General features: G+C 46.6%; 1 protein-coding gene across 1 annotated transcript in view; it reads right to left on the bottom strand.

Moving 5' to 3' along the window:
• The window catches only part of LOC144762707 (elongin-A-like), a 586,446-nt gene extending 560,188 nt beyond the window's left edge, over positions 1-26,258 (bottom strand). Inside the window, exon 1 of the mRNA XM_078647949.1 lies at positions 26,075-26,258. Coding sequence (XP_078504075.1) covers positions 26,075-26,167 — 93 coding nt within the window. The 5' untranslated portion in view covers positions 26,168-26,258. The remainder of the gene's footprint in view (positions 1-26,074) is intronic.
• Between the last annotated feature and the right edge of the window lie 1,474 nt (positions 26,259-27,732).

The raw sequence follows: 27,732 nt of genomic DNA, 5'->3' as shown, positions 1-27,732 counted from the left end.
AGTTATAAGTCTGGGTCTGGCCCTGGCAAAAAGGAATATAGCTCTTAACTGGGGATCCAGGTAGACCCCGACCCAACAAAAACGGTGCCACGATATGGACACGTCAATGACGACCGAAAAAGCTGTAAAAGTACACAGAGGGTGCCCCCAAAAATGGGCCTGCATTTGGGGGAAATGGAACGCCTACCGCTGCAATATCTGTGAGTCTCCTCAAGAAGACACAATATCTGATACTAGTGACTGAGTGGTGATACAATGGGAGGACTGTGCACCAAGTTTAAATCTCACTCAAGTTATGCCTTGGTTTTTTGAAAAACTGTAAAAGACACAGAATAGTACAAGGAATGCTATAACTGTATACATGTATGTAACGAAATGCTTACAAACTGTAATACTATGACTAAGTACCGAATGTTTTTGCTATAAAATAAAACTACATGTTTTAAAAAGTTATACGTCTGCTGTGAGAATGCTACAGGAGAGCCATCGGATAGTCTTAAACTGTCCATTCCTGAAACGGTTTGGCAAGGACTGAATATTTCACCCTGAGTTTACACGTGGATGCAGAAGGGTGGCATTCCTACTATTCCTACTATATAAATTATTCCCAACAGAAGTGACCTCATTTGAGGTAGATGGTGGTGGCAGTTTTGTTTGGGTGGGGGCCTCCTTGAATAGCAGTGTTAGGCCCGACAGCTTTTGGGTGGTCTTCCCAAAAACCTTGCCTGCTTACCTCTACGTTTTGCTGTATTAATTGTATTGGCCTTTCAACTGAGACCTTTACCTCTGCTGCCCAGTGCTAAATGCATGTGCTTCTCCCCTAAATATGGTTTTGTTGACTTATAAGTAAATTCTAATTGTGGATAAGTCCCTAGTAGAGTGCACAACCTGTGCCCAGGGCTTGTGTGCGCAGTTTACACTGCCATATCGACGTGGCATTTAAAATCCCTTGTCAAGCATAAAGCTCTTCTTTTGTTACATATAAGTCACCCCTATGGTTGGCCCATACGGCAGGGTGCTGTGTAAGTAAAACGTAGGACACATACTTTTGAGTTTTGCATGTCCTGATAGTGAACAACACCTAAATTCATTTGTCACTACTTTGAGGCCTACCCCTCTCATTGGTTAACATTGGGAATTCCTCATTACACTTTAAAGCTGTAATTCCAGATCGAAGAGGAGTATCTTGGTCATATTCAATTGTAATGTAATAATAAATCCTCTCTGAAAGCAAAGTTGGACTTAACATTCCTATTTTAGAAATGCCACTTTTAGAAAGATTGCTTTTCTTTGCTCTTAAAGCTGTGTGTACCTGCATCTTGTCTCCAATACACGTCTATGGGGAGTGACAGCTGGACTTTGAGCATTCCCTCTAGACATTCACACACACACAGGAAGGGTTAGTGTGACTGAGTGCAAATTTGCATCCTGATGGCTCATCTGGGCAAGATGGGAGGGAGGAGCCGTCACTTATACCTGTATGGGCAGTATCCTGTCCCGACACAAAGGCCTGTAGTGAATCTGGAGCCAGAGCTGGGAAGGGATGGCATGTGTGCACTTCAACGCGTTTTTTTGAAATCACCAAACTTCAAAGGCGTAACTAGGTAGAAGTACTGGGTTTCTGACCCCAACCAACAAATAAGACACTTCTGGACCTGTAAAGAAACTCTGTCAGGAAGAAGGACTGCTACAAGGAATGCCACTCTGCTGGACTGCTACTCTTAAGAACTGCTTTTCTGCTGTGGTGACCTGCTGTCTGCTACCCTATTCCCCTGCTGCAGGAAGCAGAATCAATGCTTTGCTGCTGTCGTGGGAACAGGCTCGGTGTATTGCACTCGGAACCAGCATTTCGCCTCAAGGACAGACACATCGGAACGGTTGCTGCTGTAAATGAAGATAGACGCATCCCCTCGACTGCGTGGAAAAACCAGACGCATCGGCATTCTGAGCCATCTCTGCGTTGGTGCATCGTCTTCAGAATCGCTGCATTGCCATCTTGCCATGAGGAAAATGGACACATTATGATCAAGGTACTTTGTTCAGCTGGTCTTGCATGGCTCCTGAATCCACCTGAACGGTTGTCTTTTCCCCAGTCCAGTGTGACCGGATAACCTCCAGAGGCGCTTATTGCATTTAAGGGCTATTTTTGCATTTAATCTTTCAAAATGCAAATCTAGACTTCTACTTAATGGATTTTTGCCATTTTTGGTCTGGTTTTATTGATAAAACCGTCAATTTCTTTTTGTGGTGTTCTCACTGTGTTACTCTTTGAAGTGATGAATAAGTACTTCACACATTGCCTCTTAAGTTAAGTCTGCCTGCTCTGTGCCAAGCTAACAGAGGTTGAGCACAGGTTATTTTATGGTGTGTATCGGACATACTCGGACTAGGACTGTGGTTCCTGCTTTGACAGGGTGCTTATCTCTGCAAATCAGAAACCCAATTTCTAACAGGCGTCAATATAACTAATCAATTATATTTTTCCTCGGATCCCAACCCCCACTCTTCAGGCAATAGCAAGCGCTGCTCTACAACTCGCGCCTGACACTACCGTACTAGGAGACAACTTTAATGATTCCCGTACTCCAGACATTAACTCCTCATACGTACCTATGACAAGCTGCGCATCTGGTGCCAATCAACTTCAGTCCAGGATGGATATCCTTAGGGCTGTGCGATGCATGGAGGGTGTGACACCCCAATAAGATAATATACAAAACCGCTGCACACAAAACGCTATCCTGTATTGGCTTACTCATCCTTCCCGCCATCAATCTCTCAACTTTCAAGTACCAAGATCCTACCCAGAGAAACCCCGACCACTCACTCATTGCCGCCTGGCTCTACAGACTGAACCAGATTCCGGAGTGATGAATTAGCACCTGGCTTTTACAGGACGCATAAGCAGTTGAATACTTACAAACCAAGCTCCCAACTTAGCTTGGAACTAGTAAAGGCACAGTCTCATCACCCAGGATGCCATGGGCAGCTGGGAAAAGTACCCTGAGGGACTCAGCCAAAAGTTCCTCAGATGCCAAGAAAGGGAAAAGCTCCAGCACAAAACTACACTTGAACAGCATACAATGTACACAGAGAAGCAATACGTTAATAAACCCTAAACCAACAAGTCTTTAGGACGTCACTGAAACCAGTCTCATTAGACGACATGAGATGGTGCTAAAGAGCATCCACAAAGTGGGTTTGTGAATGGGGAGATAAGATGGAAGCTATTATACTAATTAGGCACTAGAGAGATGACCTCTAGAATTGTCCTAGAAATAACAGACGCATTCAGAGCCTGTAGCAACAATCCCATTGAGATGTCTGCAGCAATTATCGATTTCTATTAAAAAACGCAATACTGCCCAACCCAGGACCCAACAAGAAAGGCACAGCCTGATTCTGAATTACATTACCCTGCCCAGTCTCATAATATCCCTTAAATTGGCCCTGGACAATCCCCTCATACTAGAGGTAATGAAGGATGCCACAATAGCCCTGAAATTTGGGAAAAACCCTGGGCCCGACAGTTTCCCATTGGAGTTCTACAAGACGTATTGTGAAATCATTGGCCCTCATATCCTGGGCCTCTTTACAGAAACTGCCAGAAAAGATGCTTTCCCCTCCAAGCTCGATCGGGCTAGGATTGTGGTCTTTCCAAAATTGAGACAAATTTCTGCAAGTTAATCATACCATCCAATCTACCTGATCAATGCAGAAATTAAAATGTATGCTAAAATACTTGCCACCAGACTACAATAGTCCCTTCCCCTCCTGATCCACCTTGACCAATGTGGCTTTATGTCTAGCTGCAGCACTAATCACTGCATACAACATATGCAGGGGGAATTGGCCCAAGCCAAGGATCTGCCAAACCCTAGCACACTCCTTTTCATAGACTTCGAGCAAGCATTTCACTAGATTGAAATGCTCTTCCTCCTTAAGACTATGTTAAATGGGCTTTGGGCTGCGATTCAGGTCCTACTTGACGCTCCTTTTTACCACCCCTACTGCCAAAGTAGAGGTCATCGGAGTGCGTTTGCACCCCTGTCCTATCCATAGGGGTATTAGGCAAGGATGCCCTCTTTTCCCACTCCTTTTTACCCAAACCACTTGCTCAGCTATTCTATTGTGACTCGCAAATTAATGTGTGGCATTGGGATGGTCAAGAGAAGAAAGAAGACCATATATGCTGATTATGTCCTCTTCTTAACTAATCCTCACTTATCCTGACCACAGGAGCTATTCGCTATGTATGAAGACGCGTCCAGATCCGGATGAACCATGCCAATTTCCTTCGAGTCCCAATACAAGGTGACCAGGCCATAGCGAACCGGCAATCCAACATTCTCATCAGGACACTGAGCTGCCAATACCTGGGACTCTAAACCCAGACCCAGCATGGAGCCACAACATCACAATACAATAATATACAAAAATAAACTACAGAAGTGGGAGAGGTTACCTCTCAACTTAGTGTGTAGGGTATCCCTCTTAAAAATTATGATCCTGGGGGGCGTGGCCAAGATAGAGATCGAGTAGATAGTGCCTTCTCATCACTCGGTCTCCCAGCCCCGGCCTCCAGCTTAAGCTTTGTGTAGCGGAGCTGTAACAAACGTTGTCCAGCGCTGGGGAGACTGCAGCTGACCGGAAGAACAGCCCGGTAGCCTTTTCAATGAAGTTTGGAGGCCTTGCCATCGTCCAACATCCAACATGGCTTGGCTGTTCGGGCTGGACTGTTCCCATGAAGCACAGGGTCAAGACCGATATGCATATAGCTGTGTCTGAACTGGGGTGGCGAAGTGAGCTAAAGAACGATGATGGATTGGAAACAGATCTGAGAGTGTCGGTGAGTGTCTGAAAAGTTTCAGCACTCCGTCCATTATCTCCTTGTGTTTGTATCAACCAAAGGGCTGTGGAAAGCTGCCAGAGCCTGGCCTAGAGATGGCCTGGGAAGTAGCGACGAAGGCACAGCCAGAGGCTTCAGGCTCCGGAGAGGTGGAGGCACTGCCCAGAAAGGAGAGACCAAAGAAGTCGGCGGGGCTGAGAAGACTCGGAGAGTATCCCCACCCCCCAAAGCTGAGGCGGCGATAGAGATCCCCGGGGTGTCGGAAGAGGAGGATTGGCTCTTCCCAGACATCATGGATGTGAGCTTGGCCAAAGTATCGTGCCTGCCCGTGAGGCTGCCAGGCCGTACCCACAAGGGCGGGAGCAGCGGTGAAGAACCCCGGGACCGGGGTTTGTTTAGGGCCCTCAGGAGTGCCGCTGAAGTAGTAAGCAGTATATTCAACAAGGTAACCCGTCTAGGTAGCCGAGGACCTCGGGTAATTAGTAATTTTATCACGAACAATAGGTCCTAAGCTTATCAAATAAATTCATGAATGGCGAACATAGACTTAAATAGGAACTATGGCTCTTTTTTCCGATGTCCAGCCGGACAGGGAATTATTTCTTTTCAAAATTTAACAAGAATTCACGGATGCGTGAAACACGACATGGATCAAAAGAACTGGGCACAAGCCTGTACCAAGTATGGGAGAAGAAACAATACAAGGAAAATTAAGAAAGGGTTTAACAGGCAAAAGAAATGGAGAAAAAGGCGGCTTACAATACAATGCAATCTTGTGTAAGCACAAACCAACAGTTACTGCAATGAATATATACAATTGAGAGCTGCAGTACTGTTAAAACAGTCGACGTGACGTTTCGATCCCTAGCTCCAATTGTTAACTGGGATCATCTTCAGGACTAGTTATTGTGCTATTGCCTAAGTCGTTAAAAGCCTGTGTGAATAAACAGGAGGAGGAAGGAGGAACAATTTAATGTCAAGCGATTTGTTTTTACATTGAAGGTTCAGCATGTCATCCATTTTTGCGTGATTATGTGAAGATCAGTGACAAAGTGCTCGCGTGCAGACTAGGGCAGTGAAGACTATCAACTCGTTTGGGTGGCGACTGTGATAAGTCCGTGCGTGGGTGGGTGGGCTGGCTACGTGATGTGAGTAGGCCTGTGTCGCGTGTGGCCGCAACACGTTCTTAGCAAGGTGATGGCAAGGGGGTGCTAGGCGTGGTGGTGCTCAGGTTGTGCAGAGCATATTGAGCAATATTATTGTTGCCGGAGCGGCGGCCCAAGCTGTTAACTGGCCATCGTGAGGGCATGATGGTGAGCCTGAGTGTCCGTGTTCCAGGCGGCAACTGGGTCTTTTAGTTGCCCATTAAGAGGACAAGGGTATCGCACAGCACTTGCTGAAAGCCGTGTGGGTTATATCAATATCGCCGTGATACTAAGTGAGAGACAGTGCCGATGTGACAGGGATGCAGTAAAACATACTACTGACCTGATCGCAAATCGGGTTGGTAAGCAAGGCATCAGGGTTTGAAGCCTCGGAGGGGATGTGCATCACCTGTGGGTACAGAGAGCCTGGTTACGTGATCAGTTGAGGTGAGAGGGACACGTGAAACCGAAGTGAGAGCGGCAAGAATTACCTTGACTCGCGAACGTGGAGCCTGGAGAGGCTTCTTAGAGATATCTAATCGGCGTTCTTTGTCCTGGTATGGGAAGCCTGTGGGATCAAGGCAGGCCGTGAGGGATTGCGTGGTGAAATGACACTCAATTAGGCGGCATGCAGGGAAGACAATTACCTGTACGATTAGGCTGGGGGCCAGCTACAGTAATAAGCCTGGATTAGTATGCGAAAGCGGCGGCTGTAGCAGTGCGCAGTCCGTTTCCAACTGATCCTAGAAGAAATGAATTAAATTTCCAGGAGTCAGTCTACTGTCATACATAGTTAGGCTATCAAGAGAACGCGGGGCAGTGGTGTTAACCGAGCAGTCTTACCTCGATGGGATCGTGGTGTCGGGCGTTTCTATCTCCGTCCGTGGTGCACAAGGGCTGGTGACTGGGAGGCTCGGCCATCAGTGGGCTTATGCTGGCGTTCACCGTAAGGGTAATGGAAACAGCCAAAGGACTGGTACCAGCAAGGCGCCAAAAATATGAGCGCCATCTTGGAAAGGTGAACATTTTGGAAAAGGGCGGCGGAGAGGGTGAGGGGGTGATCTAGGTAAAACGTTAGTGCAAATTGCGTGTCTAGTAGGTCAGACAATTATATATCAACCAGATTTGTTACACATTATGTACAGCAGTGAAGCAATATGCAAGCAATAGAAAATGGCATACAGTTTCATAGATTCAAAACTCGAATTGTCCTGGTTAGAGCAACCGTGGGTACAGTCAAGGAGGGCAAACCAAAAACATGCACTGGGCATTAAAGCAGAGTAGTCCAGTGTTCTGATCTGATCAGTCCGTCCTGTATGGAATTGAACTGAATGATGAACTTGAACTCTTCTTTGTTCAGCAATAGTCCCATGTTACCGCCTCTGGGTGGTAGTTTCAGTACCTTGAGAACTGTCCACTTTAGATCATCCTCAGTGTGTTTGGCAGCAGCGTAATGGTCAACCAACGGGGCGTTCAAGGTCCCACATCGGATGCGGCTCCTGTGTTGTCCAATCCTGGTTCGAATCTTTTGTGTTGTTTGCCCTATGTACACTTTCAGGCAAGGGCACTGAATCAAGTATATTACATTTTGTGTATTACAGTTCGAGAAAGCATGGCTGTGGACAGTAATGTTGTTAAAAGTAAAACTTTTACCTTCAATTGTAAAATTACGCAGTGGGTGCACACGGTAAGGCTGTTCTTACAAGTTGGTCCTTGAGGTTCTTGCTTTTTTTGAAAGCAAAGAGGGGTTTGTCAATATCTAGGGTGCCCGAGTTGATTTTAGGCCATTGCTTGAGTATCGTTTTCATCAGTTTGTGTGAAATGGGTGAGAATGTGGTGACGCATGCAATGCGTTTCAAATCCTTTTTCGGTTTGGGGGTGAGTAGGACTCACTTGGAGGCGTTTTTAACAATTTTTCTGGGGTAACCACGTGCTTAGAGTTTTAATGCAAGGACTGCCGCTTCCTGGAAGTAGTCGTCTTTGCATGAACAGTTACGTCTTATTCTCAAGAATTGAGAATACGGCAAGGAGTCCCTTAAGGCCCTGGGATGGTTGCTGCTGTAGGCCAGAAGGGTATTCCTCTCTGTTGGTTTGTGGTAAAGCCTTGTGAGGAGGTGACCATCGTAGTGAAAAATCGTAAGATCTAGAAATGCCACAGAGTCATTATCGGTAGTGATTGTGAATGTCAACCCTGAACAATTGTTGTTCATCCAATGAAGGAATTGGCGCAGACAATCAACATCCTGTTTCCAAATGATGAAAATGTTGTCGATATACCTGCGCCAAAAACCAATGCTTGTGAAGACCGGATTAGTAGGTGTAAGGATTACATTAGTCTCCAATTGGTCCATAAAAAGCACCGCCACATTGGGGGCAAAAATAGCCCCCATGGATGTACCTTTAATTTGTTCAAAGAAGTCATTATTGAACATGAAAAAATTCCTCGTCAAGCATAGTTCTAAGAGTTGCAGAATGAATGTAGTGGGAACTGGGTGGGGACGGGGCCGTGTATACAGAATCCTTTGAATGGTAAGTAGTGCTGACGTCTGGGGTTTGTTTGTGTAAAGAGACTCTACGTACATGGTGCATAGAGTCTCTGTGGCTGGGTTGAAAGGGTGATATTCAATCATATTGATCATATTCATTGAGTCTCTAACATAGCACTGGGTTTTTGCGAAGTCTTTAATGAAGAAATCGACATATGAGCTGAGCGGTTCAAGAATCGACCCACAAGCCGAGACTATCGGCCTTCCCGGTGGGTTCGTAGCATTTTTATGCACTTTAGGAAGTGTGTATATAACCGGGATTCGCGGAGTCTTTACATTAAGAAAATTGAATTCCTTTTTTGATAGGAAACCAGCCCCTAATCCTTCGCTTGTGATCTTGTGGATTAGTGCCTGTATCTCTTTGGTGGGGTTGTGAGCTAGCCTTTTGTAATGCTCTTTGTTGTTAAGTTGATGCTGAATCTCTGTGGTATATGCTGTCTTTTCTTGGAACACAATGCCACCGCCCTTGTCGGCACTTTTGATTATCAAGGTGTCATTGGTTTTTAATTGATCAATTGCCTGCTTTTCTTTAATGAAATGTTATAGGGAATACATTTTTTCTTATTCTGGAGGCAAGAAAGTTCTTTTAAGATTACTTTTTTGAACGTCACCACTTCCCTAGGAATCATCCCAGCTGATGGCAGGAAGGTGGAGGGGGGGGCGAAAAGGGGTATTGGTATTGTGTTCAGGCGTAGGATGCAACTGGAAAAAGGCCTGAAGGCGTATGCGCCTGAAGAATCTCATGAGCTCTGTCTGCAGTTCCATAAAATTTGGTGGAACTGTCGGGACGAAGGATAAACCTTTGCTAAGCAGGGACAGCTCGTTTTCTGCCAGTGTGTGGGTTGACAGATTAAAAATAGGGATGGTGTTAATGTTTTGTAGAGAGGACGAGCCCGTCATTACCATTGGTAATAATTTTTGTGGGTCCTCCGCTCTCCCGGTGGGTTGTACCATATTTGGGTCTTCTTTACTCTGCCCCGCTGTGGTGGATCCTGAGCTCCCCTGGCTAAAAAAGTATTCTGGTGTGCTCGGCCTCTTCTGGTAGCGCTGCTACCCTCACCCGGATCTGAGCTGTCTGATGATTCAGCAGAGAATCCCACCAGATTTTGTCGTTTGTTATAGCGGCCCCAAGGGCGGCTGTTCTGGTGTGATGGGTAAGATCTATTTGTATAAAAATCTTTATGCAAATAAGGGTATGTGGTCTCTAACTTGTAAGATTTTAAATCTTTCTTGATTTTGTTAGATTTTTTGTTTTGTTCTATCCTATGAAAATCAGCAACCGTTTTGTCAATCTGTTCTAGCAGTTTTTTGGCATCAGTTGAAGGGTTTGAATCTTGTATAGGTTTTAGAATATCAGAGATTTCAACTTCAAGGGTTTTCAAAGTTTCTGGAGCAAGGGATCGAAACGTCACGTCGACTGTTTTAACAGTACTGCAGCTCTCAATTGTATATATTCATTGCAGTAACTGTTGGTTTGTGCTTACACAAGATTGCATTGTATTGTAAGCCGCCTTTTGCTCCATTTCTTTTGCCTGTTAAACCCTTTCTTAATTTTCCTTGTATTGTTTCTTCTCCACTACTTGGTACAGGCTTGTGCCCAGTTCTTTTGATCCATGTCGTGTTTCACGCATGCGTGAATTCTTGTTAAATTTTGAAAATAAATAATTCCCTGTCCGGCTGGACATCGGAAAAAAGAGCCAGAGTTCTTATTTAAGTCTATGTTCGCCATTCATGAATTTATTTGATAAGCTGAAGTAGTAAGGCTAGATCGATCCTCAGCGACAGGATCACCCCCTGACTGCAAGGCCCAGAGGACTCTGGGGCTCCCTTGCACAAAGCACAAATAATAAGCAAGAGGCGGGCAGGCAGGGGACCCAGATGAGAACAAAATGCACCCAATCCGGAAGCGGTTGAAAATTAAGCCTAATCCTCGGGCCCGCTGCTGCAGCCCAGGTGAGGAGAAGCTGAGGGGGGTAGCATGGCCCCCAAGCAGCTAGGTGGAGACAACATTGGTTCCACTCGGGCCTAGTGCTAACCGGAGTGCAACATTTGGCCCCGATATTGCTCCCGCAGCGTAAATCAGAGCACCGCAGCAGGGGCGAGGCCAAGCATGAGCCGAGGGAGCTCACTCATTTGGATACCGCACAACATTACAAGGAGCAGCCATAAGGCTGTAGGTGAGCTCAGTAGAGGCCTACATGGCAAGGGAGTAGTCCGGTACATTGCTCCCCTGGAGAATACGGAGGCATTTCCAGCAGGTGCCCTCCAGTGCAACAAGACCACAACCTATGAATAGAAAGAAGAGTCTGAGTGAGACCAGAAGCCCTGGTGGAACATGAGGACACTAACACTTTAGAGACAGTAACAGACGGGCACACTAGCACACGGGGCCTGCTACTGATCATATGTAAGTAGACCCCTGTATCTCCGGGACACCCTTGAGTGCCCCGCCAACCCGGATATAGAAAGCTCATCCCCAAGAATTCAACCTAAAAGGTAAAGAGTAAAACTTGCGATTACTGGAGTGTGTGCTGTCGCGGTGCGCTACCGCAGGGGGGACCGCCTGGTGACCGGTTTTAGGAGTCTACCTGCATGGAAACCCCTACCTTCTGATCAGGACAGCCAATAAGGGGAAAAAGGACAGATAGGTCTAAGACTTTTTACTCAAAGCACCCGGATCAAGCAATGCAGAAATGTCGGAATCAACTAATCCCAGAGACACCGCTGCTCTGCTCACTCGAGCATTTATTGAGACTCTATTTGCTCCCTACGGGAAGACTTGAAACAAATGAAGACTGAAATATTGCAGGAGATTAGCGAGGTAAGAAAGGATGTCGACTCTTGAGGATACAGTGGATACCCTGGAGACCCAGGGCTTGAGTAGAGATTAAGAGACTGACTTCTCTAAAAAGAGGTAATTAGCCTGAAGAATCAGCACCTAGACCTTCAAGCGCATGCAGAAGACCTAGAGAACCACTCTAAGTGCAACAACATATGAATCCCTAACATTCAGCATGGCGCAGAAGGCTAGAACATTGCCTCATTTGGGGAGGGTCTCTATTGATCGATCCCAGAAGCTCCGGATGAAATGGAGATCAAACTGGACCGCAAGCAACGGGTGGGCCCAGTGAGGGTCCTCTCCAGCCCGCCTCCCAATATCCTTACCTGCGTGCATGATTTCCAATTAAAAGAGTGCATCCTTCAGAGAGCAAGATCCAGTAACTCAACCCAAGTTCCACGGCCATCAGCCTCTTCTTTTTCAGGATCTAGCACCTCTACACTACAGAAAAGGAGAGCTCAGTTAAGGAAGCCCGTAAATTTTTGAACATCCAGGAAGACTATGCGGCGAGTCCACCTTCGACTACTGGGTCGGGTAGAGGGCGAGAAGCAGGGAGCTGGAAAATGATCACTTCTAGCTAGTTACGGTTGCGCCTATACCCGGAGACCATAGCTAAAGAGAGACAAGCAGTCCTTGGGAGAGGACTCCACTGGCCTGGCATGAGCTACCCTGGGACAGTAATCTTGCAGTCACCCCATGAACATGTTACCTAAGCGTTATTTTTATGTCTATACAACCTGGCGGAAGCCTGGAGGGAGCGGAACAGTTCGAAGACCTGGAACCTTTCCACCACCTTCCCGTGGGTATACACACCCAGAACATTTACAATATATTTATGATATGTGGTTAGTTTTTTGTGTTAATTTGGGGTTATTTAGTACATGTCCCCCCTTTCGACACGCCTGTGCATCCCACCAACTCCTTCTGCTGCCCTGACAAAGGCCCAGCCGGACTGACACAATGATACAGATTAATAGCAATCACCCCTGTGCTTCACAGCGTGAAATACTAGCTTTACCTCATGACAGTTGAAATGACCCAGACTCTTAAGATCCTAACCTTGAATGTTAAAGGACTGAATAGCCCCATTAAACGTTGTGCCTCCTGTCATACCTAGAACATTCTGGAGCCCATCTATGCCTTCTCCAAGAGACTCATCTCCTACCAGGGGACAAACAGGCTCCGAACTCGGTTGTTACTGCAACAGCTCTTTTCCTCTTTACCTACAAAAAAAGCAGGAGTAGCTATTCTCTTTTCAAGTACTTTCCATGGTAAGCTATGGCCCAAACATGTGGAACTAAAGGGAAGGCTGTTGGCGTACTCTTTTTACATCGGCTCACAGACAATCACCATAGGGTCAGTCTACGCCACCAACGAGGGTCAAGAGGAATATTTAGGTGGTGCATGAAATCAGTGCTTCCCAGACAGAACAATCCTACTGGGAGGAGACCTAAATATAGCTTTTGATTACGCCCTACATAGATCGGCCCAGAGACCAGGACAGACTGGGGCTCTCTCAGAAAACGGAAAACAGATGCTCACTGACGCAGGTCTATTTAATATATGAAGAGACAAACACCCCACATCCAGAGAATACACTTTTTACTCACATTCCCACAAAATGTACGCAAGGATTGACTATTTTCTAGGCACAATGAGTTCACGACCCAGCATCAAACAAATAGTTGTGTTAACACGCACACTTTCAGACCCCCTCAGCGGTCACCCTGGCACTCTCCTTGCCACGGGTCCAGACTTCCTGTCAGATCTGGCGCCTCCCAGATACGTTGCTACATCGCCCAGAGGTGGTTCAGCAGATCTCAAAAGCATTGCAGGATTACTTGGAATTAAATGATACCCCTGAGACCCCCCCCCCATAGCTGTCCTCTGGGATTAGTGGTTAGAGGAGAATTCATAGCAATCACAGCTTCAGATAGTAAGACCAGCAGGGTGAATAGAGAGCACCTGACGCAACAAACACAGGAGCTAGAATGCATACACCAGAGAACCGGGCACCCAGGGTATGGGGACAACTCAAAGTCACACACTCTTAGCTAGCAGCATTGGATATAGAAAGGGCAGAATACACAGCGCTCAGACTCCGACACACCACTTTTTTCACAGGTGGGGAGGTTATTGACCGACAAATTAAGGACACAGACAAGAATCCAGTATCACCTCATTGGTTACTTCTACAGGTGAGGAGATGGTCACCGACCAGCAAATAGCTGAGACATTCTGCCAATAATATGCAGAACTCTATGAGGCACAAGACCTCACTCCACACACAACCTCAGTACCTTTTGGGAGTGCCTACCTCCACAGTTACACCAAGCCATGCAGAGGACACTGAATCACCTATTAGAATTGAGGAGGTAATTTCAACCATATCTAAGCAGAAACCACTCAAATTCCCCTGCCCAGATGCAAAACTTTCTGCACCATATTAGCTCCTATCCTCACTAGAGTATATTACACTATAGGGACATCATTCAATCTCCCCAAATCAATGCTGGATGCCTCAGTGATCGTAATACCCAAAGCCGAGAAAGATAAGCATCAATGTGTTTAATACAGGCCCATTTCCCTTCTTAATGTTGATTGTAAGTAATTCACTAATATCCTGGCATCACGCTTGTCCCCTCTCCTTCCCAGGTTGATTGACCCGGACCAAGCAGGATATGTCCCCAACCACAATGTGCAGAAAATACCAAGCGACTACTCCATATAATAGTTTAAGCCAAATGATTTGACACCGAACGCATGCTCCTCTCAATGGATGCCGAAAACGCATTCAACAGGGTCAACTGGACATATTTAGAGGCGACCTTGCAGCACTATGGAATTCCTAAAAGATTCATAGATAGCGTTTTTAGTGGATACACTAGAACGGCTTCCACGGTCCGTGTGAATGGTTTTACATCTACCCCATTTTTCATACAGAGGCACACGGCAGGGCTGCCCCCTCTCCCCCTTGGTTTTCGCCTTGTATATGGAACCAATAGCTCAGCGGATCCGCGATAACCCCCTCTCATTGCTGGAATACACTTCAGGGCACAGACAAACATGCACTCAGTTTATACGCAGATGACGTAATAGCGACTTTTGAAAAACCTCAGGCCTCCCTTCCAGCTTTTCTGTCCGAGCCTGAGCAATTCTCCCTAGCGACAGATTTCCAAATTAATGTTTATAAGTCACAAGCCCTCCGTCTCACTCTGAAACCCTCTACAATAAATGACATGAGAAACTGAGATCCCATTCAGTGGGCCCCAGTAGCAATTCCTATCTAGGGATACAGCTCTCCGCGCCCTTACCTAGCACCATAACGATAAATTATTCCACTTTACCTCGTCACATCAGGGAAGACCTACGCCAGTGGCGACCACACTTGCTCTCCTGGCTTTGCCGGAGAGCTGCTTATAAAAAGTCCATACTACCAAAGATACTTTTCCTCTTTCAGACCCTTCCACTGGAACCACCCCCCAGTACTTTACATACGCTTCAGCAAGAATTGGAATCTTATTTGGGCTGACAAGAGACCCCAAATGCAGCATGATCTAAGCTACAGGCCCTAGGGGAGGGCGGTCTTGGGATACCAAACCTCCAGGACTATTATTGGGCGGCCCAGATTAAAGTGTTCGTGGACTGGTCGTGCCCAGAATCCGAAAAGCACTGGCTTTTCATGGACAGGCACATTTTTTTCCTGCCAAAACCAGCGAGGCCTAAGAATCTTTACCTTTTGCTGGTAACGCAAGCCCCCTAGCGGCATGGGATAGAATATCAGAGAAAAGAGCTCTTACCATCTTCTTGTCTCCATTAACTCCCATCGTAAAGATCCCTTCTTTTTTCCCCTGGGATGGATGCGAAGGTCTTTATGTGGTGGACAAGGGAGGGTTGCTGATCGATTGGATACTTCTTTGATGAGGAGGGCCTGCTTACCTTGGAAGATCTCTGCGACCAACAGATTCCCAGAAACGGAATGGTTCTGTTATCAGCAAATAAGACACTGAGTCACTCAAGTGTCCGCACGCAAGCGCAGCGTCACCTCACCATATTCAAGAAGTTGCTGTTATCTAAATCCAACATGTATGGTAAGTGTTGGAGGGTGTACAGAAATGTAGGAATTCCTGGTTACGGGAGACGCAAGCGGCGACTGCCTCGAGACTCTGTATACGCCTTAGAGCTTTTTGAAATGGTAAGCATTTTCTAGCATAATCCTAGACCTCTCTGTCCTTGATATCCGTTCATGAAAGGCTATAACTATTTAAGAATGGACACAATACTCACGAGCCCTCCCACCCATTTTTCTAGATACGGGCAGCCGGGACCATTTACCTTTGCGGACCTTTGACTTCTGGGATCTAAGGTAATTCGCTTACGATGCCTTCATTGTTGTAGTTAATCTCTTTTAGCAGAACAGAATTTACCCTAAATACAGTCCTTTTGCGCCCTCAGATCCAATACGAGGGAATACACCAGACGACACCCCTCTTGCTCCTCCCTCTAAGGTAAACGCTTAGCGGTGATTGTGAATATATCGAGTTCTTTGGATTAATTTTTGTAGTCCAAGGGATCTAAATTGGTTTATTTTGTATATAATAACCTTTAGTCTTCACTCAGTGTATGTATTTTAATGAACCTGCCGAGTGGGTTTTCCCGCTATGGCATAATTGGGACTCTCTGTAGACCCTTGAGCCCGATTAGTTTTCCCAATTTTCTTTTCTTTTCTACTCTAGGAGGCTAGCACACCGCCCCCCATGTCCTGATGAAGACCCGCGCTGTAAGGGCAATTAACACTACAATTCCTTAGGGTCGAAATGTAGACTATTCCCACCAACCCATCAACGGTTTCGTGTGGCTCCGATTTATGGGGACCATCCCAGGAATATATACATGAATATTGACGTATGGTGTATATAAATGATTACTGAGTCTAAATGTCATAGTTTCTTCACTTAATTCCCACACAGCACTCCCTTCCCCTTTCCTATGTGGGCATGAAATATTTTTGAAAAAATACAAATAAATTGTCTTGGATACATACCGTTTAACCATAAAAAGGTTGATACCGGTGCTTTGTGAATAAAAACATCGTACTTTGGATTTGTTTTTTCCTGTTTCTTTTCCTTTATCTATATTAAGTATCTTTATTGTATATAAATTGCTCTCTCAAGTCCGGGAACACTTTGTCTATAACATTATTCTGCTTCAGCTTCAGATAAAATTGTTCAATTTCATGTTATGTAAATAGTGGCTCTGTTCGCTGCTTCGAACGTTCAGCGCCAGTGCTGAACGTTCGAAGAAACGGGTGCGGCCGCGTCGGCCGTTGGACGTGCGCAGCACCAGGGAGGTAGCTCGCGCAACGGCCGACGGCAGCAGCGAACGGGTTAACTCACGAAAGTCCTATGAAATTATTTAGAGGGTTGCATTTTCACCACAGGCGTTACTAGAATATTATATTGTGTGGTTCACCATTTTTGCGGTCTATAAATTTACCACTAGTGTCAAATAAAAAACGTATTTCAAAAGAAATCAGTTTTGAACATTGAGTTTAAGAGAATAATATTATGCTCCACTTGAAAACACCATCCTGGAGTAAGCGTTGACTGTTCGATCCGCCCTTGGAAAATCGTATAAAGTTAGTTACTGGACTGTCCCCAAAAAAGTGCACCAGTACTGGGGGCCCAGTAGTAAACGTTATCTGCCAATCAACCGCAGACAGCCCCAGGACCCAGGGAAAAGGCTTCACAGTAGAAAATTTCACTGGAGGAACTGGAATAAGTCTTCAAACGTGTCGACAGTAAAGGTAATATTGGCAACCATGTTGTTCGATATCAAACTTTCATATCCCTGTAAACTTTGGCCATATTAACTTTAATTTTTTTTTCCTTTCATTCTTCTTCCTGTGTAGTGTCACATCCCACAAAAGCATACGTAGTAAAACATGTACGCCAAGAAAAATAATAAGTCGAAGACCAAAATGAACAACAAACGCTGAAAGGAAAGACGGGCAGACCGACCCTGGTGGATTACATACCCCATTGAAGTACATTTGAAAATGCACTACATTTAACTAAATACATGAGACGTTACTGTTAATCTGTGCATTAAAATTCAGAGACGACTACTATAAAGTCTCAATGATAAACAACCTATGAAAGCAAGCGTGCAACCATGCCATGTAGTACTTGATACATACATGAAGTGGGAGATTTTGAAGAAAAAGAAAATCGGGAAGGATGCATTTTACCTATTGACATACACTGAAGAGGAACTTTTAGGCAGCGAACATGTAACTAAGCCATTTTGTTGCTTTAAACTCGGGTGTCTCCCTCATGAATCGAGTCTGTTGGCATGTAAGTTGGTACCAGGCGCACATTAGAGTCCGTCGATTTGTAATGCCAAGAAACAAATCCACTCCCTTTAAGAGAAGCCCCTGTTCTTTGGAAGACACAGAAGAAGGGCTGAGGACGCAGTGAGGTCAGGATCTATGTATGGGAATGGAGCACCGACAGCTCAATTTACCTCGCACTATAAATGGCCAGTGTACATTCGTGCAGTTACTTGGGCAAGAAAAAAAGGCCCAGCAGCAATCTGAAATGCAAGAGCTACAGCATGTATGGGAGGGACGAAGGAGAAAAACAGAGCTGCTGACGTGGTGGAAACAACAGCAATGGCGCCAGCTGATGCTATCAGGTCTCACTGGTAACAACCCAGCCCAAAGCATTTTTCTTGGAATATATGAGCGAAAAAAAAATGCAATAACTTGTTATTCGCCTACCGAATTCGATTATTTTCCAGTAGCGTTTTCTTTCAGTGTCACATCAGCATGTCTGTCCAGAATCTTGATTTAAAGGCACAGTTAAGTATCTCATATTAGGCCACCCACTAAATGTAACATAATTTGCAACTGTTAATTGAAGGGATTAGCATGGCCACTGTTAAATGCAACAGCCCAGCCTGAATGATATGTTTGGACTAAATGGCCAAACGGTAATCACTGTGAGCGATCGAAAAGGATAGGGTGGTCTCTAGAAGCGAGGTAACCTACGAAGATTAACGAATATCAATTTAGAAGTGGCACAGCCTCTGAAGCAAAGAGCCTGTGGCACATAATCATACTGACGTCAAATTGCTATGAGAGATTAAGAAAAAACTCCACTAACAAGTGAAAGTTAGCCTTTTCAAAAGCCAGGAGCCTTTTATTCATCACATTCCACAAAAGCATAATCACCAAGCAACAAGCTGCAGGAAATGGAGTTATTAGTGGAGGGAGACGGGGGTGGGGTCGTTGTCCCACTCAGGCAGGGTGAACCACAAAAATCACTCGATTAGCCTGTGCCTAACCCTCTGGTAGCTTGGCACAAAGCAGTAAGACTTAATTTAGAGACATTATAATTAGTATTTATTCAGCACATAGTCAGTAACACAGGGAAAAAATAAACACTAGAAAAATCCCACACCAATTTAGAAAGAGTAACATTTAATACATAAAATAAAATCAACACAAGTTAAATGCAATCAGTAGAACCAGAATTATGATTTTGAATTTTTAACGTTTCAAGTGCAAAATAGCACCTAAAAGATCAAAGTGGCAGCCATGGGTATCTGGCTGCATGAGACAGGGACAAAGTCAACATTTAAAGCCGAATGCGATGGAGCATGATTTGGCTACACAAGGTGGATCGGCAGGGTCTCCGCTTAACTACGGATTTAGAAGAATTTTCAAAGAAAAGTACCAAAGAAGGTACAGTTGAGCAGGGCAAGGCAGCCTGCGGTGTCAGGAGGCATCATCATCGTCGGGGAGCCACTGTGAACATTTCTACATTTGGACTTTGTCACTTTTTGGATGTTGTAAATCTCCTGCAGGATGAAGCTGCAGGGGCTCTACGAAGGCAGATATATTTGGTGAGAGGTCCGGCTGAATAGGATTTGCTGCTGTGGAGATGAATGTAGCAGGAACTGCTGGGGAGTCAGGCAGAACAGCAACTCACCCGTGGTGGATTGGCGAGCAGATAGGTCCTAATCGTCTGCAAAACCAAAGGGGATGATGGACGGAGTGTTCAACAATATAAGCACTCGCCCCCAGTCAAATGATCTGGGTTTAATCCATCATCATTCTTTAGCTCACTACGCCGCCCCAGTTCAGACATGGCCATATGCAAATCAGTCTGATCCTGTGCCTCACGGGAACAGTCCAGCCCGATCTGCCAAGCCATGCCTTCCCTGGACCGGAAACAAGCATCCTGGGACCGGTTTCTGGCTAATCAGCCATCATCAGCCAGGCTAGCTTGAATCCAGTGGCTAAGTGAGCAAGGGACCCAAGTCTGGGCATACCCTGCCAACTTAGGATAAACAAAGCAAAACCAAAGGGGAGGATGGACGGAGTATTGGACAATGCAAGCACTCACTCCCAGTCAAATGATCTGGGTTTAATCCATCATCATTCTTTAGCTCACTATGCCGCCCCAGTTCAGACATGGACATATGCAAATCAGTCTGGCACAATGCCTCATGGGAACAGTCCAGCCCGGACTGCCATTTTTCAGGCCACTTTTAGGTTCAGTCAGGAGCAGCACCTTCAGCACCAACACCAAGAGTCCAAGCCTGGAGAGGCACCACTTGAGGGGTTGGGGGAGGGGGGTGTCAGTGCTCGCTCACTCACTTTAGAAGATGTAATGTAATAAGTGAGCACAGTTATCCTGTGGGAGAGGTGGGCATCACAGTAGCAACAAATGAATTTAGTTTTTCACTACTAACACATGTTAACCTAAAAAACACACAACATACTTTTTAAATACAATGCACCCTGCAAACTGTTTAGGGCCTACCTTAGGAGTGACATAAGTCTTAAAAAGGAAGGTTTAGACCTAGCGAAAGGTTAATTTTGTGAGGTCAAGTTGTCAATTTAAAGATGCACACAGACTGCAATGGTACGCTAGAGACAAGTTTTAAAGTGCTAATTTTGGGGACAGTGGGGGCGCTAGAGTGCCTGGCCCTATGATGGATGCACTACAATGATGCTCCTTGGGCTGGAGCTTTAATTTGTCAGCAATCTGAAGATGCAGGACCTTTAAACACATAGGCGAGCAAGAAACCATTCAGATTCTGCTGGGGCGATCAGTAGCTCATTGGGACAGCTCTGAGCTGACTCAGCCGAACGTGGCCTCGGATCTCCTAACATAGCAGCTCATGCAGGCGTTGGGCTGCAGTGGAAGGGGACTAGAGAAGACAATAAGCAACCCATCTCGCCTAAAAACGTTGCTGCCATAACCAGCTGACACCCCCCCCCCCCCTAGGAGAAATTAGTTTAGTGGGGTTCCAGCACACTGCCGGATGATTATGCTTGCTGTGGCGCACGGGCCGAACAAGATGGTGGCTTCTGCAGACGAGAGGCTGTGCTGTTGGGAGCTACATCAGGCGGCCGGCTGTGTGACCTCAGTCCATATAACCTACTGGATGCCTGCGTGGGACGGTCTTGAGGGAGTGGGGAAGCTTGAAATGTGCAAGCACCTGCGCAACCAGCGAGGCAAAATGTGACGGCCAGCAGAGAAGTCAGAGGAAGCAGGCTGGCCCTTGAGTTGCCCTTAGAAAGCAGAAAGACTACACCGGGCTGCAGACTGATGTCAGAGGGCAAGAAGCAGATAACCTACTGGTCCTGCAGTAGAAACCCAAGACCACTTGAGCTTCTACATAAAGGAAGGGGCTAGAGGAGCCCTTTTAGCTCGGATGAGCGGCCAATTCCCCACCTGTAGCAGATGACTTCAGACCCATCATCTTGGCTGTTAGAAATTGAGTTTCCAGTTGGCTAAAGCTTGCGCCAAAGCCAGGCAGAAACCACCACTCTAGTCAGGGCAAGGGAGTTACACACCAAAGATAACCCCTGCTCACCCTCTAGGTAACGTGACACGAGCAGTAAGGTTAATCCCGGAGGCAATGTAGGTTAAGTATTTGCGCACGCACCCAGCAACAACACCAAAGGCCCACCACAAAAGAAACTCCACACAAGGTTATATATAAAAATAGCCTTTGTATTATACCAAATACATTAGATAATAAACACACACTTTACAATGTGCCATAGGCACGGGCAGAATTTACAGGGGATTATATACATGGGACAGGGCCACATGGACCACTGTCAGGAATAAGCACTTTTAGAACTAGCACTTGGTAGAATTAGCACTTTGTAGAACATAGGATACTTGTAGGAATAGCGCTTAGAACATAGAACAATAATAACTGTAGCACCAAATAGCAAATGTAGCACACAACCAGTAACCATTGGTAAAAGGTAAGTACCATCTACGTAATACTAAACACCTTAGGCAAATATCACGAAGGGAACCATGAGCTCACTAGCATAACTATGCTAGGAAAACAACCTCCTAAGCATAACAATACATTCAGAGGTATAGGCACAAAGACATTACACATGATGCAGAAATAACATTAGGCAGGTAATCACAATTGCGCAGAAGATCACATAGGGCATAACATGTACCCCTAGCACGGGCACAACACATGATAAGGTCCCCAGGCCAACTTGGCCTCTCAGGGGCTGAAACGCACTGTGTCCATATTGTCAGGGCAGGCTGCGTGGGCAGCCAAGGAAGAAGGTGCAAGGGCCTAAACGTAGCAGCTGCCCACTAAGTGATGGGCAGCTGTAGCAGGGAGCCTGGCACCAGCGTGCCTCCTGGCTCTCTTCTCGATTCCAAATAATGGGGCCCAAGAACACGTGGGAGCCTTGTGGGCTATGAAGAAAATGATGCCTGCTGTGTGGGGAGCGGCCCGCTGCCAGCCGGGGCTGCTCTACCTCCAGAAATGCCTCCTTCGGTGGAGCCTCTCGGGCTCGAAAGAAATGCCCCCCTTCGGTGGAGTCCCCCCTTTGGGGACTCAGAACAATGGCCCGCAGACCTGGGCTCTTAACAACAATGTCCCCCGGAGCCTCTTGTGGGCTCTGAAACCGGAAACAATGCTGCAGGCAACGGGGGAGCAGCCCACTGCCAACCGGGGCCGCTCTACCACTAAAAAAATGCCCCCAAGCTTGTTGGAGTCCCGCTTTGGGAACTCGCTAACTAATGGCCCCTTCGTTGGAGTCTCTCGGGGGACTCAGCCAAACAATGGTGCCGCACTATGACTCGGAGCTCCCGCCCAGCCGGTTTCACTTACCGGCACTTCTGCAGGCGGGGGCTCCTTCTGGCGGTCGCTGTCCTCTTTGCCGGGGGCTGCGGGGGTCTCTCCACACCACGGGAGCCCCGCTGCTGGACAGGTTTCTCCCTCTTCTTGGCGAGTGCAACGGAGCACGGAGTAGGCTCCCGCCTGCTCCGATGCTCGTCCAGCCGCAACTCTACCGGGGAGGCAGGGTAGGCTCCCGCCCTCCCTGCTTCCTGTTTCCTGCGTCATTCTTCTGCGGCCAGCCAATGGCAGCGCGGCCCGGGGTGGGGGGCGGGCACTGCGCCTTCCAGCCAATCCCCGGGCCGTCAGCGGTGAAAGCACGGGGTAGGCTCCCGAGATAGATTTCAATATGAAGCGGGGTAGGTACCCGCTTAAGGAGGACAAATACCGGCCAAACATGCAGGGTGGCACCTGCTAAGGGAGCACAGCCCAGGGGTAACAAATACGGAGGGAATCCCTCAGGATGAAAGGCAGCTCAGCGCTGCGACAGCCTGACACGCTCTGCTCCTACTGGAAAACAAAAGCGCTCCTTAAGGACATAACGTGCTTCCAGGCACTTCAGGCAAAGGAAGTCCAGGGAAAGTCCTTTTTAGACTGCAGGCAATGGGGGTGGGGGGCAAAGGCTGGGCCCAGGGGACAGCTCACAGGGCCCTTCAGGCAGGGAGGCAGTCCCCAGTGGCAGTTCCTCCTGGCGCCCAGCAGCAGCAGGCCCCCCTCAAGTTAGGATCAGCAAGAGAACATTTTACAAGAGGTCACAGCCTCTTTTTATACACAGAAACCCTTTGTCTGTGTCTGTAGGGTGGGGGGAAAACCAGATGCAACTGGTTTAGGAGCACTTTGTTGTGCCCAGCCACTCTTCTCATTCACTGGCCAGGCTAGGGACATCAGTCGCACCACAGGGGGCGGAGACAGCATTGTGTGGGGAAAGCCCAGCCCTATTCAGGTCCCAGGTGTACCCTCCCTCACATCAATCATGCAGATCTCTCCACTCACCACCGGGGCAGACCCATCCTGACTTCTGGAGCCAGGCTCACGAGCCAGCTCCAGCCAATCATAAGCCAGACAGCCAATTCACATAAATTACAGAGACATGCCAACTTCTAGAAGTGGCACTTCCACACTAGACACATTTATGCCGCACACATCATTGCGCAGCATTCAATCACACGAGTCTGCACATACCAAACTCCAGCTTGCACTCCCCACGCACCAGGAACTAACATGGACGCATACATTCCTCAATGCATTCCTATGGGAGGGCAGGCCAACCTTACCACTCGCACGCACTTTACCCTGGGACACAGTGGTGAAGGGCGCAGGAACCAAAAATCAATAACACCAGGTCACAATTAAAAGCAAAAAGTTCAGGGGTGAACCTGCCAGAAGGGCCAAGTCCAACATTGGCTATATGGAATGCCGCACTGAAGAGCAGCCAGAGTAGCTAAACTCAGACATCCATGTCAGCTGCCATCCCATACACTACTGGGGGGGCTCTTTCTCTCTCATTGCACCTCTCCGTTGACCCTGTGGGTCCACCCTTATATTTAGGGGTGTTTTTGTCCTCAGTGCCCCCTCCCAAATAAACATTGGCAAAGACATGGGTCTCACCTTTATAATGTGAGTGCCAAGCTATTGGCTCTGCCAATGCTAATTTGAAGAAAAAACCCAAAAAAGAACAGTAAATAAAAAATAACTCCGAATACTGGAGGAAAATGAAACATCTTAAGGAGCTTAAAAACTGTACTTTGAATTCAATATTGTCAATCGTTATAAATGACAGTTCATTTTTCTTTCAGGGAACTGACCAGAATTTAAAAAGATGAAGTATGTATCGGAACCGGAACCTCGAGGAAAACCCATTGCCAAAGCCTAAATTACTTTATGCAAGACTCAAAACTGAAAAAAATACTCCAGCCCTTTGGTCCACTACAGTAGGCCAGGGAACAAATGTATGGCCTTCAGGAGAATGGACATCTCGTTTTCAGTCATGGCAAGTAATCCGCAATTATTGGTTCATTGATTGCAAAAGCAAGATCATCCCGCAAGATCATAAAAGCTGTTGTGTGCCATGGCAATTACTTTCATCCAATATATTGGATGTATAAGATAAAATAAAAACAACCTTTAAATCTGTTCTTTAGCCATGTCTTAGCAAAAATATGCCTGTTGCTGTGCTTTACACAGGTGCGGCCGGCCCCTATCAGAGGTAGGGTGGCAAGATGAGGACACATGGGAAGCGGCTATGAAAAAATGTAATTAAAAAGTTGCCTTTTCGCCGCTTCCTTGCCCACTTCTCTCCTCTGTAGTCCTCCCTCGCTCAGCCACAGGAAGCACACCCAGGTTCCCAGTTATCCAATGGTCTGAGCGCCGTATTTTGGCGCTCAGACACTGCCTTGAGGCCTGGACATGTTCTCCACGTAGGCTGTAATGCAGACTGCATGGAGAACACAAGACTGCTTTGGGCAACAGGAAAGGGTTGTCCAAGCAGTCGTGGTGCACTTAAGGAGGCTGCTACCACTCCTCCCCTCCCCTGCCGCTCACGCATAATAGTTCTTTGAAGAAAGCAAATGAGCGTAATAAGAAAGCAAACCAATTTTAAGTAATGGGTTGCCACAATCCCCAATGTAAATATTTGGTATGGTACACAAGACAACAACAAAGAGATAAAAGCAGCCTGTAGGTGAGACCTGTAAAGTACTTGCTCTTTACTTGAAAAATAGGAATGATGTGCTTCCAACATTACGCATATCGACTTTTACTCTAAGTCATGATTTCTGTCAGATTCCTTATGAGAACGAAACATTAATCAGACGACCTTCAAAAGATGTTTTCATAATAACATGCGCACTAATTGCTCGCCTGTTTACCGCCAATTATTTTCTAACGTTTTGGTTTATTTAAAATAGTATTCATTCAGTAAAGCTAAATGTTGGATTTACGCTAATCATAAAGTGCAACGTATTATACACAGCTTCTTACAAGCGGTGTGGTGGACAGCTGGATTTTGTAAAGGTCATTAGCCAATATTTGAAATCTCCAACCAAGTGCATCTGAAGAGTTCGTTATCTGTGGAGAACCGGTGCCAGGGGGTAGTCGTCCAACCATTAATGCTATTACAGTGCAGTCTGGTCGTTGTAGTCCTAGACCTAAAACGCCGCTCGTACCAAAATGCACCAAAATAATACCGGGTTGGAAGTTGTAATGGGCATTTTGATGAGCGACAGCCTGAAACGAACTTCATACACCCTCACCTGATAGAAATTTAAGATTCAGTTAAGGAAAACATTCACATGTGAATAAAATGGTACAAGATTACTAAAATGACCAACACATAGGTGGGAAGCCGGAAGCGAGGCTAACGCTTGCTCCGCCCAATACGCTCCTCTGTGTATGAGTAAGTACGCGAATAAAGCAATTTAAATATTCTGTTTTCCACTCTAACGGGAGGAAGGGTATTTTTTAAAGGTCGAGTGTCGAAAGAGGAGAGCGTGTGTGCGCGACTTAGTAGCAACGGTACCTTTCTGGTCTGCAAAGACGTGTTACAAAGCCGCTCCTTGAGATGCACCACTCTGTGCATCACTGCACGCGCCCGTGCTTCTGAGGTAGCCATGGCGTTCTGGTTCTCTAGGTGTCGCGTGACCTCTCACTCCTGCATTCTATGGAACTAACCGCTGACTGGAACGTGGCCACGCCCTGTACCTCTCCCAACCACCGGTCAGAAGCTTTCTTTTCTTTGCCATTTATTAGAACCGTGCTCCTGGCGTGATAGACTGTAACTCGGCCAGAGGCATCCTGCTGTAGCTTTTAAGGACACAATCAGTCAGTCATTCAAGTTTTTATTGTTTGCTTAATTAAAATCATTACAACCCCCCCTCCCCCCGCTGGAGAAAGGAATAAAAAGCTGCATAGGCGAATATCATTATCGTGCAATAAAACGGTCAATATACGTAACACCGTGACTTTGGCTAGGAAGAAGGTTGCACACCTTCCTGTGCAACTGGTAACACTAAAATATTTATGGCGACCTAACACTGTTTAGTGTTAGATATTTTATTAAGTAAGATACCTGAACGTTTATAATGACTAGGAGCAAATGTTCTACTGTTACGTGCTGATTTTGATGTGTGTGTAAATGTGGAGTAAAATTAATTTTTGGAGGCAGAAGTATTTCCTCCAGAATCAGTATTAGCATGCCTTTTTTTTCCTTTGAAAAGTTGCTCATGACGAGCCCAGCTCGTCATGAGTCATAGCGGAACTGTGCTCATGACAATCTGGGCTTGTCATAACTAGGGTGACCAACCGTCCGTAAATTTCACGGACAGTCCGTAATTTCGGCCGTCTGTCCGTTGTCCGTGAAGGATTCTTTAACGAACGCCATTTGTCCGTAATTTTAACTGGTCACACAGCTGACCACCACCTCCCTTCTTGACTCTAATGCTGCTGAGTTCGGGTGTAACAGACTCCAATGCTGTATGAAAGCTCAGGTACCCCGCAGCACTGGAGAGGCACAGCGGGATGGCAACCCTCACACCTTCAGCCCTTGATGAGCTGTTAGGAGGTGCTTGAAGGTGACTGGGAGGCGGGAGGGGGGCTGCAGCTTCAGGGGCATCTATTCAGATGCAAACAGCCCTGAATGCATCTTGTATCTGCAATTGGTGTGAGACATTCCCCCTTTCGCCCAGGACCCCAAACATCCTAGAACCGGCAGAGGCAGCACGTGGTTCTCTTCACAGAGCTTAATTAGTCACTAAATTGTAAAGAAACCTTGATTCTTCAAACATGCAGTCTATATTGTAATGAAATAAAGAAATGGCACAATCGCACCCACACTGATGAAAAAAGTATGGAGGACAATTAGTTAAATCAGTTCTCTTGGAGTATCTCCTTTCAGTAATATACATCAGCGTGGGGGAGGTGAGGGGGGCAAAATTAACATTTTGGAAACGCAGCCTGTCTTCTCATTGTCTTGTCCAGGAGGGGGTGAGGAGCCCTCCCCCACCCTGGAAGAAACCAAGATGATACTAGAATACTGCATGCCCACCCCTGTGCCCACCCTTGTGGATGCTGTCCCCCCCCCTTTCCCCCCACCCGCCGGTGATGGCTCCTGTCCTCCACCTGTGATGAATCCTGTCTCTGCCCTGGGTGGCTTCTGTCCGAGTCCTGGGATGGCTTCTG

The sequence above is a fragment of the Lissotriton helveticus genome, chromosome 6 (assembly GCF_964261635.1).
Source record: "Lissotriton helveticus chromosome 6, aLisHel1.1, whole genome shotgun sequence".
Lineage (NCBI taxonomy): Eukaryota > Metazoa > Chordata > Amphibia > Caudata > Salamandridae > Lissotriton > Lissotriton helveticus.
This window is presented reverse-complemented; position numbering and strand designations above follow the sequence as displayed.